At 60.9% G+C, this 12904-nt stretch overlaps 1 protein-coding gene across 2 annotated transcripts; it reads left to right on the top strand.

Moving 5' to 3' along the window:
- Positions 1 to 3731: 3731 nt before the first annotated feature.
- LOC133755616 (chromatin accessibility complex protein 1-like) lies at positions 3732 to 5467 on the top strand. 2 transcript variants are annotated; one of them, XM_062185690.1, is made up of 3 exons: positions 3732 to 3958; positions 4585 to 4711; positions 4778 to 5467. In XM_062185690.1, exons 1-3 carry the CDS (start codon positions 3815 to 3817, stop codon positions 4885 to 4887), a joined length of 381 nt encoding a protein of 126 aa, XP_062041674.1. In that variant the 5' UTR covers positions 3732 to 3814; the 3' UTR covers positions 4888 to 5467. The 2 variants fall into 2 exon arrangements, with proteins under 2 accessions (XP_062041674.1, XP_062041675.1); XM_062185691.1 differs by having other exon boundaries at positions 4585 to 4707; positions 4778 to 4856.
- The last annotated feature ends 7437 nt before the right edge of the window (positions 5468 to 12904 follow it).

Here is a 12904-nt window from a genome sequence, read left to right on the forward strand (position 1 = left end):
GGAGCGGCTCTTGAGGTCCTGCTTCCTAATCCCATCCCAAATCCATTTTGGCTTAGGTTATCCCTGCTTCCTGGAGGAGGCAGCTTCTGTGTCTTGTGCCTGGGGCTCCATGTGCAGGTCCCAGCAGACTCATCTCCCACGCGTGAAAGCTGCGGTACCTCCAATGCTGGCAACGTTGGCTAAGGACCGGCTCCTTAAACCTCCCCGCCCACTGGCTTCAGTTGTCCATGGGATAGCCTCGGATCTCGAGATGACAGCTCCAGTGGACAGACCTTCTCCTTGGCCACATGGGTCTCAGAGTGGGCAGGCGACCCAGCTCTGATGAATGACATGTAAGAGGAAGACTGCTAAGATCTTCCCTTCCTCGGCAGGAAACACTGTTTTGTCTGTCTTGAAGTCTGAAGTAGCAGCAGCCATCTTGGAGCCACGAGGCAATATGCGCAGAGCCTAAAGCCAACTCTCCAGCTGCAGCAAGGTCTTCCTTGCACCCTGCATTTGGCTCCTGCAGCTGCAGACGTGGCCATGGCCGTCTCAGCCTGGCACCCGAGAAGAGACAGATGGGGGATCCTGCCCCTCATCCCTCAAAGGCCTGCTGGGCAGGGTCCTTGACCAGCACCTGCCACCCCTCCCTGAACCGAGGTCTTGTCACTGGGTCTTCACACCTCGGCTCTGACTGGTAGCTCCTGTCCCTGCACCTCTCCCTTCCCCCCTACCTTCCCGCACACTCTGGAGCCTGGTGCCCTGAGTTACCAAGCCACCGGCTGAAGGGCAGGATGGGCTAGGAGGAGGGGAGAGGAGGAGGAGCCGGGGTCTGAGACCCGGTCCCTTGCTCAAGACTGCCCACCTCTGGAGGATGTTACCATGCCCAGCGCAGGTCACACAGGCACCTGGTCTCCCTACCAGCGCCCAGCCACAGCCCTGCAGCGGCACTCAGGGAGTAGAGGCCTTGACATTTCTCACTGGGACCTGCCAGGACCCACCAGGACCCACGAGTGCACTGTCAGCCACTGGCTGCCTGGTAAGCGGTCGGAGCCAGGTGAATCCGAGCAGGCTCCGGGCCATCTCCAAAAGTCAAAGTGGGCGTGAGCTCTGCTCAGTAAACCTGGCGAGGCCTCCCAGCTGCAGGTTCCGGAAGCCCCCAGACCACTTGCCTGCTACTGCTAAGTGCTGCAGTGCCCCCTCCTCCCATGTCAGGCCCTGGGGGGAGCAGGTCTTGAGGCTCAGCATCTGGCCAGGTGGCCCCGTCAATTGAGTTCATTAACAGGTCCCCTCGGGTGGGCAGCAGGGGCCAGCGGGATCCGGGCTTGATGCTCTCAACACTTACCTCTCCTCCCAAGCACCCCGCCCAACTCCACTAAGACCTGGTGCGGGCGAGTTCAGTGGCTGCTGTCATTACGCAGCAGGCACTCGGCCTTCAGCCCTGGGGCTACAGAGAGGGACCTCACGGGGCCTCGCCACCTGCTCTCTGTGAGTTGCCCGAGCTCTAACGGGGCTCTCTATCTCCTTTCTGAACTCTGTCCAGCTCAGCCGGAGACCAGTCCATGCCACAAGCCCTGTGGTCACTGCTCCTGCCACGAGGCTCGCTCGGCAGCCTTGCCTTCACCCACGTTGCCTCTGGGCGCTCCTTCTGGTAACTTCAGGGGCTGCTGTCTGCCAGGCCATCTGCGGGCACCAGTTCGGACCACCAGCCTCAGCCTCCCATCTGCGTGGCTCCAGTTCCCAGGATCACAGACGTCAGTCAGCAACAAGAAGGCAGGGGCACGCGTGTGGCCTGGTGATACAGGATGCTGGGTTCCTGGCTCCAGGTTCTCGCTGGGGTGGGCGCTGGCTCCAGTGTCAGAGCTACTGCCACTCACACAGGCGGCCTGGGCTGGGTTCCAGGCTCCTGGCTTTGGCCTGGCCCAGTTTCAGCTATTGCAGGCATCTGGGGGAGTCAACCCATGGGTGGGAGCTCTGCCTGCCTCTCAACTCTTTTTAAAGAAGGCGGAATCCATTTCAGACACAGACTTGGTGCCAGTAATTGGTTTTCCAGGGTGTTGGAGGAGCCGGAGGGGCTCGTGGGGGAAAGGCTGGCCATGATACATCTGCCTCACGGAGGCTCCGGGTGCCGCTGCAGGGCAGGAGCCCAGGCCCAGGCCCCTCAGGCCAGCACCACGTGCCATCCATCAGCAAGACGTATGCAGAAGCCAGCTGGCCTGGGACCCGTGAGCCAGCACCCTGGGGTACTGATAGGAGACAACAGCCGGCACAGCTCTCAGGGGCTCCTGCGGATGGAGTGAGCAGGCAGGTCAGCCACAGCAGAGTGGCACCGGGGAGTTCCCACGGATGGAGTCGCACCTGTCGCCCTGGGGCAACTGGGACCGTTTGGGGCTTTATTTTTCGCTGTGCACGTTCTCTGCCAGTCGGAAGGCTTCTAGATTCTTCTATCTCCCAACGGCCACTTATCCGCCCTTCCTCCTAGCTTGGGCTCTTCCCCAAGCTTAGCCCACCCTGCTCTCAAACACATTCGCAAGGGAAAGGCTGGTCACGCAAGAGCAGCCAGCCAGGGACCCAGAACGCCTGAAGCCCCTGAAGGCTTAGAAAAGAAGTCCACACGACAGTCGCACCCGGTGCCAGGGTGGCCTTGGGAACCACACCTGCTCCCCGGCCTCCGGCCTCCCCTCCGCCTTCAGCCCGATGGCCACACTTCTCACCCAGCTGCCTGGCCAGCCACAGGACTGCTTGGGTCCTCAAACGTGTGCTCCTCCCTCCGGCTGTGGGGTCGGCAAGCGCGACGCGCCAGCCTTCTCCCATGCCGGGTCTCCCTTCCCTGTCCCTCTCCCACCAGACCCTCACGGCACGCCCCACTGGACGAGAGCTGGGCGGCTCCCTGGCTGTGCCTTGCGCTCGGCTCTGTGGGCCAGGGCCCGCGGTCGCACAGGGGAGGACCACGTGCGCACTCGGCTCTGCTCCGCCCGAGACCACCCGCTCGCCAAAGGACAGACAGAACCAGGAAGCAAGCAGGCAGGCACGGGAGGGCGAGCGGAGGGCGCCGCCGGGGATGCCCGCGCCCCCGCACCTGCCAGCCACTGTGGCCCCAGGTGGCCCCTCAACCTCCTGACAGCTCTCTCCCCAGGCGGGGTCCCCAGGTCAGCTCTGAGCAGTGACACTCAGCAAACCCTGTGCCCAGGGGTCCAGGGGCAGAGCGACGACGGGGCAGACGCCGGAGCCGGCCCGCACCAGGCCCCGGCAGCGCTGCCGTCCTCGGGAAAACGCGCCCCAGGCCACTTCCCGCGACCCCCGACTCCCGTCACCCGCGGCGCGCCCGCCCCCTTCCTCGCCCAGTCCGGCTGGCGCCACCTTCCCGCGAGGCCCGGACCCCACCATTCCCGACCCCGGCGCCCGAGGCCCTGCCGGCCGGGGGCCCCCTCCCCGCCCCGCACCCACGGGCTCCGCCTCAGACCCGAGCCCGGCCCCTCGGGACGCCTCAAAGTCCCCCCCGGGCGCCCCGACGGCGCTCGCGAGCTCACTCGAGGCGAACCCTCCCCGGGGCGGCACGACCAGTCGCCTTCGCTCGCTCGCCGGCCGCCTTCCTTCCTGCCACGCCCTGCAGGCTGTTCGCCCGCCGGCAGCCGATTCCCGCGCCCGCCCCCCGGGGACAGCGCAGGCGCAGGCGCGCGGGGCATCACGGGGCTTGTAGTTCGCCCGCGGAGGGGCCGCGCTCCTGCCCTGCGCGCGCACCTCCGCGACACTACAACTCCCACGGGGCAGTGGGCCGCGGGAGCCCGCGCCGACCGACTGGCCCGGCAGCTGCTCGCAGTGGGGCCGCCGGAAGATGGCAGAGGTGCCCGTGGGCAAGGATAAGTGCGGAGAGCGGCTGGTCTCGCTGCCGCTGTCCCGCATCCGAGTCATCATGAAGAGCTCCCCCGAGGTGTCCAGCATCAACCAGGAGGCGCTGGTGCTCACGGCCAAGGCCACGGTGAGGCGGGCGAGGACGCGGAGTGAGGGCGGGCGCGGGGCCGCCCTTAACCACCGCGCCGCGGAACCCGGCCCGCGGCGCTGCCCGGGGCCCTCGGCCCGCACGCCGCCGGCTGCTGTCGGCAGGCGCATGCGCGCCGCACTGCCCGCGCCCACCCCCGCGTCCCTCCCGCCGTCCCACGCATCCCTCCCGCCAGCCCCTGCGCGGGTCCCGCCCCGCCCACCGCGCCCCTCCCGCCGTCCTTTGCGCAGGTCCCGCCCCGCCCCCTGCGCGTGCCTCCCACCGTGCCTCGCGCGGGTCCCGCCCCTCCCACCGCGTCCCTCCCGGCGTTCCCTGCGCAGCTCCTGCCCCGCCCCACGCGCGTCACTCCCGCCGTGCCTCGCGCGGGTCCCGCCCCGCCCACTGCGCGTCCCTTCTGCCGTCCCTTGCGCAGGTCCCGCCCAAGCGCGTCACTCCCGCCGTCCTCTGCGGGGGCCCCGCCCACCGCGTCCCTCCCGGCGTCCCTCGCGCGGCTCTGCCCCGCCCCCGCGCCGTTCCGCCGGGTTGCGTGGGCGGCGGTGCTGGGGCCGCGGACGGGCCGGGCGGAGGCCGGTGCCGCACGGGCTCAGCGCTTGTCCTGTCGCCAGGAGCTCTTCGTGCAGTACCTGGCCGCCTGCTCCTACAGCCAGGGCGGCGGGCCCGAGCGGCGGGCGCTGACCTACAGCGACCTGGCGAGCACCGCGGAGCGCTCGGACGCGCTGCAGTTCCTCGCAGGTACCGGCCCGGGAGGGGCGGGCGGGGGGCCGCGGGCGCCGCTGACCCAGCTCTGTCCCGTCTCAGACATATTACCGCGGAAGATCTTGGCGAGCAAGTACCTGAGGATGCTGGCGGAGCGGCGGGGCGAGGAGGCGGAGGAGGGCGGCGGCGGCGACGACGAGGCGGCGCCCTGAGCTGCCGGGAGCCCGGGGCCCGGAGCCCAGAACCCGGAGCCCTGAGCCCGGGGCCCGGAACCCGGAGCCCTGAGCCTGGGGCCCGGAGCCCGGAACCCTGAGCCCGGGGCACTGAGCTGCCCCAAGCCCTGAGCCCGGGGCCCAGTTCCCGGCTCGCCCTGCGCGTTCCCGCGCTGCCAGGTGCAGGCTCAGCGCCGGTCCGTTTTGCTTGGCTGTTTGTCCAGATGCTATTTTTTTATTGTAAAGCACCGTGTTTGCGTTTTCTATTAAAGACCGGTCCGTATTTTCACAGTGAAGTGTGTCTGGAATACTGTTGGAGCCGGTCTCTCTGAGCTGTGCTTAGCCCCCGAGGATCCGGCAGTGTAGACGGGCGCCCCGGGACTCCGTGGATCCACAGGTGGGAGCGCTCGCTTGCTCCCTCCCAGAGAAGCTTAAAAGACAAAAACATTCTAAGTTCTTCAGAAAAATATCTGTTCATCTGCGAGGTAGAGTCACGGACAGGGAGGCGGAGCTCCCATCTGCGGGTCACTCCCTGAACGGCCGACGCGAAGCCAGGAGCTTCTGCGGGGTCTCCCACCTGGGTGCAGGGCCCAGGCACTTGGGCCGTCTCCACTGCTCTCCCAGGCCATAGCAGGGAGCTGGATCAGAAGTGGAGCAGTCAGGACCTGAACCGGTGGCCGTGTGGGATGCCGGCTCCACAGGCAGGTTCCACCCACCGCACCATGGTGCCGCCACGGAACTCGCGCTCAGAAGATGCTGAAAGGCGGCAGCCAGCCCCGACCCTGCGTGGGAACAGCGGGCTGATGGGTTCCAGGCCGTGAGAACCGCCGTGCAGGGCTGACTCAGAGCAGAGCACAGACACGTGCGGCAAGGCCGTGTGGAGCCAGGAGCTTACGAACACCCAGGACTGATTTCTGTATTTGATTTCGTAATTTCACTTGGAATTTTTCTCTGGGAATAAAAGTCCATAGGTTGGGGGGCTGGCACTGTGGCATAGAGGGCAAAGCCGCCGCCTGCAGCACCAGCATCCCATATGGGCATGGGTTCCAGTCCCGGCTGCTCCACTTCCAGTCCAGCTCTCTTCTGTGGCCTGGGAAAGCAGTAGAAGATGGCCCAAGTGCTTGGGCCCCTGCACCCACGTGGGAGACCAGGAAGAAGCTCCTGGCTCCTGGCTTCATCAGCCCAGCTCTGGCCCTTGCGGCCAATTGGGTGAACCAGCAGATGGAAGCCCGGCCCGCCCCCCCCCCCCCCCCCCCCGTAACTCTAATTTCTAAAGTTCTAATTAACATCTAGTGCAAATCGTCCTTTTTAGCGTCAGGTCTGTGAGCGTTGACAGACGTGCAGTTCTGTAACTGGTCGATGACCGAACACTTCCGTCACCCTCAACCTCCCTGTGCTGTGGGCGCTGCCCCCCGCCCCCCAACTCCCGGGAATCAGCTGCTTGCGCTCCTCTCCTGCACTTTAAGACCGTGTGTGGGCGTGTGGCTGTGTTCTGCCGCCGCCGGCACGGAGGGCAGCCCCTTCATCCTCACGGCCCGATGGCCGCCAGCCCGAGTGGCTTTGTGGCCGGCGGCCGACGGGCTGTGTGGCTCCACCTCCCAGACTTCACAGAGTTGATGTTGTGAGACCTGCTGCGTCATGGAAGCATTCTTGATTTTCTGCAAGCATTGAAGAGTGAAGTTCTTAGGGGCTGGCGCTGTGGCGTAGCAGGGAAGCCGCCGCCTGCGGTGCCAGCATCCCATGTGGGCACCAGTTCGAGTCCTGGCTGCTCCACTTCTGATCCAGCTCTCTGCTGTGGCCTGGGAAAGCAGTGGAAGATGGCCCAGGTCCTTGGGCTCCTGCACCCATGTGGGAGACCTGGAGGAAGCTGCTGGCTCCTGGGTTTGGCTCCGCACAGCTCCAGCTGTTGCAGCCATCTGGGGAGTGAACCAGCGGTTGGAAGACACCTCTTTCTCTCTCTCTCTGCCTCTCCTTTTCTCTCTGTGTAACTAACTTTCAAATGAGTAAATAAATAAATCTTTAAAAAAAGAGATGAAGTTCTTAGTTGATGTGCCATATGCAGATGGGACTGGACCTGGCCCCTGCCCTGCGGTCTGTGCACCCCACCCATCTTCTTGAAGCACCTGAGGTCCCTCTCTCTGCTCCCCTGTGCGTGGGGGGTACCCTGCTTAGATTTAGCTTCCTAAGGTTGATTGACTTGAAAGGCAGCATGGCAGAGGGGGAGGAGCAGGGAGCAGCGAGTCCTCTTCCCCAGACGGCGGTAACGGCCAGGGCTGGTCAGTGCTGGCCAGTGCAAAGGCAGGGCCCGTCTTGGCCACCTGCTGCTGCTACCCAGGCCGTTCGCAGGGAGCTGGACGCCCGCGGCAGCACCATAGCGCGGGCCACGTGTTTGCCGTCCTGCTGATTCTGGGCTCTGAGCAAGGTTTCCGGCTCACTGGGTGAGCTCCTTAGGACTGGGGCGCCCGCTCGGTGACAGGACGGTGTGCCGTTCTGCACGGCGGTTGTGCCACCGCGGCCCCTCTACAGCGGGGGCTCTGCCTCTCTGAATTCCAGTGGTCGGCACGCAGGTCGTGGCCGGGTTCACGTCCGTGACAGCACGAAGCGTTCTGCCTGTCGTGGGTCACACTCTTCCCTGTGGCCCTGGTCAGCCACAAAGATTCATTCTGGGGCCCCGGGCTGGGACCCCCATTCTGTCCCCACAGCAGCGGGGTGCTCTCTGAGCAAACCCCAGGGAAGCCCTGGCCAGCTGAAGCGCCCTGAACCCACCACGCGCGCTGCGCATCTGGCTGTTGAGGGCGTGTTCTTGGTTCCTCTGTCCACCGTCAGCTTCCTCCCGTGCCTGCGCGGTGAGCAGCCGAGACGCTGGCCCGTCCTGGAGGGCTTCTGATCCCTGGGAGCCGAGGTGGTGGCCGTGTCCCCCACGTGGGGCACCTGGAATGTGCCTGACCCCGGCCCCCGCTGCTGTGGCGTTTGGGGAGTGAGCCAGCAGGCGGGAGAGCTCGTCTCATTGCCTTTCCCGTAAAATGAAAAGAAGAAACTAGCTGACCCCGGGCAGCGCTGTGTGTGCTGTGTGCACTGTGTGTTCATCAGATTCTCCCACCTTGAAATAACCAGTTTACAAATACGGGCGGAAGCTCAGATTAAGGAGCTTGTCCGAGACACAGCTAGGAAGTGACAGAAACGGGCTCGTGTTCCGATCAGACGCCACTGGCCCGTGCAGTGTGCATTCTCAAGGCCTGTGGCCCTGTTGTCGCCCTGTCCTGCGACCTGCCTGCCCTGTGGGGACGCCGCCCCTGCCGGGCGCTGCCGCGCCTGAAATCCTTTCCCCACTGCTGTAACACGCAGCACCAGCACCGGGGTCTTTCCTAGGCGACAGGAGATGGAGGAAGTGGATTGCTGGGGAGTCCCCTACCCCGAGCATTCTCGTTTTGACCGCATGTTCGAGGGTGGGGGCCACAAAATGGCTCTGTGGTTTGGGGTATGAAAGAAGTACAGGGGTCTATGGAGTGGGCGTCAGGTACAGCAGTTAGGGCGACCTGGGGGTGGAGGGGTGCATTGTGGCACCATGGGTTAAGCCTCTGCCTGCAACACTGGCATCTCACATGGGTGGCTACTCCACTTCCCATCCAGCTCCCTGCTAATGTGCCTAGGAAGGCAGAAGGTGGCCCACGTGCTCGGGCCCCTGCTCCCATCTGGGAGACCCAGATAAAATTCCAGGTTCCTGGTTTTTGCCTGGCCCAGACTTGGCCATTGCAGCCATTTGGGGAGTGAACCAGCAGACAGGAGATTTGCCTGTCTGCTCCTTCCCTCCCTCCATTCCACGCTCTGCCTTTACAAATAAATACTTTTTTTTTTTTTTTAATGGTATATGGTTCTGGGGCCGGCGCTGTGGCACAGCAGGTTAAAGCCCTGGCCTGCAGTGCCGGCATCCCATATGGGCACCGGTTCTAGCCCTGGCTGCTCCTCTTTGATCCAGCTCTCTGCTATGGCCTGGGAAAGCAGAAGATGGCCCAAGACCTTGGGCCCCTGCACCCATGTCTGTACCCATGTGGGAGACCTGGAAGGAGCTCCTGGCTCCTGCCTTTGGATCGGCACAGCTCCGGCCCTTGCGACCAGTTGGGGAGTGAACCAGCGGATGGAAGACCTCTCTGTCTCTACCTCTCTGTAACTCTTTCAAATAAATAAAATAAATCTTTTTTAAAATTTTATTTATTTTTAAAGTAGACTATATGGTCTTTATTTTTTATTTTTTGAGAGTGGACAGTGAGAGAGAGAGAGACAGAGAGAAAGGTCTTCCTTTACCGTTGGTTCACCCTCCAATGGCCGCCGCGGCCGGCACGCTGCGACCAGCGCACCACGCTGATCTGAAGGCAGGAGCCAGGTGCTTTTCCTGGTCTCCCATGGGGTGCAGGGCCCAAGCACTTGGGCCATCCTCCACTGCACTCCTGGGCCATAGCAGAGAGCTGGCTGGCCTGGAAGAGGGGCAACCGGGACAGAATCCGGCGCCCCGACCGGGACTAGAACCCGGTGTGCCGGCGCCACAAGGCAGAGGATTAGCCCATTGAGCCGCGGCGCCAGCCAAATCTGTTTTTTAAAAAAAGGTATATGGTTCTTTAAGAATACATCTTAATGTATTAATTATTTATTTTATTTATTTATTTACTTTTATTTTTTTGACAGGCAGAGTGGACAGTGAGAGAGAGAGACAGAGAGAAAGGTCTTCTTTTGCCATTGGTTCACCCTCCAATGGCCGCCGCGGTTGGCGTGCTGCGGCCGGCGCACCGCGCTGATCTGATGGCAGGAGCCAGGTGCTTCTCCTGGTCTCCCATGGGGTACAGGGCCCAAGCACTTGAGCCATCCTCCACTGCACTCCCTGGCCACAGCAGAGAGCTGGCCTGGAAGAGGGGCAACCGGGACAGAATCCGGCGCCCCGACCGGGACTAGAACCCGGTGTGGTGGCGCCGCAACGCGGAGGATTAGCCTGTTGAGCTACAGCGCCGGCCTATCTTAATGTATTTTAAAATGTGGAACAAATAGACCAAAATGCTGATAATTACCTATTAGTGTTTACAGGCAGTTTAAAATGTTCACATTTATAGTTACCTGAATTTTCTAGATACACTTTCTTAAAAATCAGAAAATAAGGACCAGGGTTGTGGCTCAGTGGTTAAAACCTCTACTCGCAATGCCAGGGTCCCATCAGGCAGCAGGTGCAAGCCCTGGCTGACCCTCACCCTCACATGTTCATGGGCCCTGCACTCTCGTGGGAGACCAGGACAGAGCACGTGACGCCTGGCTTCCGCCTGTTCCAGTCCCAGCCTTTGTGGCCATCCAGGGAGAACCAGAGGATGGAGGATTGCTCACCTCTTTTTAATTAATTTTGAAAGAGTGACAGGGGGAGGGGGAGAGAAACAGAAATCTTCCATCTGCTGGTTCACTTCCCAGATGGCTGCAACAGCCAGAGCTGGGCCAGGCGGGAGCCAGGAGCTTCATCCAGGTCTCCCACGCGGGTGCAGGGGCCCAAGCACTCGGGCTGTCCTCCACTGCTGTCCCAGGCCACAGCAGGGAGCTGGATTAGAAGTGGAGCAGCCGGGACTTGAACTGGTGCTCAAATGGGATGGCGCTGGTTTCAGCAGCCCCGCCACAGTGCTGGCCCCGCACCCTAACCTTTATTAGCAACAGCGTCCCCCCCGGTGACCCTCAGCCATGTTCTGGGTTCCCTCATCCGGCCCTTTCTTTGCCAGCATCACCGCCATCCACTGTCCTCAGCCTAGCCGGAAGTCAGAGACAGCCAGGCAGGGTGAGGGCCCCAGGGCTCCAAGGGCAGTGCCGCTGGAGCCGCAGGCGCTCTGCCGAGCGCGCGCCTCGGGGGACGCCTGTCTGTGCTAACACCGCCCCCGCGCACCCCAGGAGGCCGTGCCCAGACACACCGAGAAACTGCAAATAAGAGGAATTTTATTTTATTATTTTTTTGCTGACATACTATGAGGCAAAACAAAGTTGACACCATACAAAATAACTTTATAAAATATCATTCACATCATATTTGATCAGGTTTACAGCATTCTGTGCATGTTAGGGGTGTGTAAGAGGTGAAACACGATGCCAAACCTTGGGGTTAGTTTATATACACACGGTAAGAAACAGAACACGTAACTGTTAGGGTTCCCATGAATTTATTGCAAAAATAGTGCAAACTACTCAACCTAGGAAGCTGTAAAAACAAACTCGAAAGGACCCAGCGAAGCTGAAACACGACAACAGATGCTCAGGGTCGTGGGTGGAGCCTTCTTCACCAGCTTATCTCGTCCATGGAGACCACGCCCCCGGGGCCGGGAGCCTGCGTGGTGAGGTCTGCGTGGGGCACAGTTGGGGCCACGGCTGGGAACCGAGCTGGGAAGGAGGGGCCTCCCGGAAGCCGGGGAAGCAGCAGAGGGCGGGCCTGCCTGGGGCCGCGTCTTCCCCTGGGGGAGTGGGAGTGAACTATTCCAACTCAGGGCGGCAAGGTGCCAGCAAGGACGCCAGCGGTCACTTCAAACTCTTTGCACAGTCTATCGGGGTCCACAAAGCATTCATAGTCAACACAATAATAGAGCAAAACAAAATGCTACATGGAGAAGCTAAAGAAACAAAATGCAGCATATTCAGGTTCTTTGTCTTGAGGTACCAGTAAATTGCCTCGCTCCCCAGAGTGCCCTCAGGGGAACGGGACGCTCGCTGGCCAGCCAATGGCAGGGCTCGTGCTATGACTGAGAAAGTGCAACCACGCTGATCCTCAGTGCAGCATACTAACGGATGACTACTCTTTACAAAATATAGCTTAAGTATCAACCTGGTGGAAGGTAAAAAATTAAAAACATTTCATTAGAATCATTTCTTTTTTTTTTTTTTTTTGAGATCCTGCAGCAAAAAGCTTTCCGAATCAGCTTCCAGAGTGATGCCCTAAGGAATGTTGTTCTCTTGAAAAACTCAGAGATCCCTCCCCTTAAAATAGTAAAACTAGACTACAGGAAAGATCCCTAATTTTTATTTCTTGGTATAAAATCAAATTCTTAAGACTCCAAAATATTGTGTTACCTCCAAAGAATTACGTAAAAAAAGGTCGCCATAGTAGGAAAAGTCTGCAACTGGAAACTGCCAATAGAAAAGCACGGGAAGCCGTCCATCCCTGGCCTGGCCCCGCCCCGCCCCACCCCGCCCCTGGCCCCAGCCCCCGCCCAAGCCCCGGCCCAGGTGGGTCAGCAGAGACAGAGAACAACCGAGGTCCGCCCGCTGTTCGTAAAGCCGACTCACAAAACACGCCAGAGGACGAGGGACGCGAGGACTCGGGGTGCGTTCGTGGCCGCCCCTTCATTGGCACAGAGAGGGAAGTGGTAGCTAGAAACTATGCATAGAATAGAGGTCGGAATTCACTACTTGCAAAGTGACACATCTGCTCTCGGCCAGGGGCGGCGGGACGAGCTGGCAGCCTGCACCGCCGTGGCTCTGCTCCCCACTGCACTGTGAAACAGCTGATTTCATACTGGTTTGTTTAATGCATGAGGGTACAACATAAAAGGCACAAAATAAATAAAAATAGTATTAAATAAACGGAAATTATGATTTCAAGTTTCATGTGGAGTTGTATCCCGCTGTTTGGTTACTTTTTCCAATTGAATTTGACAGACGTAGTAAATAGCACCCAACTGTGAACTGAGGTAGATCCACATTGTACAGGAAGCTGGGTCCCCTCTGCTTTATGTCTAAATTTAAGATACTTTTAGAAAAACGAGCATCCACGCGGGTCCCGCACACAAGTGAGGGCAGGCGCCGCCGAGCCCCACACCCCCCACCGGCGCCTCCTCCGGGAAAGCCCTGGGCTGCAGAGAGAGAAGCGAGCGCGCACGACCCCCGGGACACGGCTCAGGACCTCCAGAACGCGCCTTTTGGGCTGACTGCCGCAGAAACTGCAATGGTCCATTTTCTCCAAGCAATGGCAACAGCTAAGCCAGAACAGACAGAGGGAGGGAGGCTGAGA

Source organism: Lepus europaeus, unplaced genomic scaffold (assembly GCF_033115175.1).
Source record: "Lepus europaeus isolate LE1 unplaced genomic scaffold, mLepTim1.pri SCAFFOLD_628, whole genome shotgun sequence".
NCBI classification, from domain to species: Eukaryota; Metazoa; Chordata; class Mammalia; order Lagomorpha; family Leporidae; genus Lepus; species Lepus europaeus.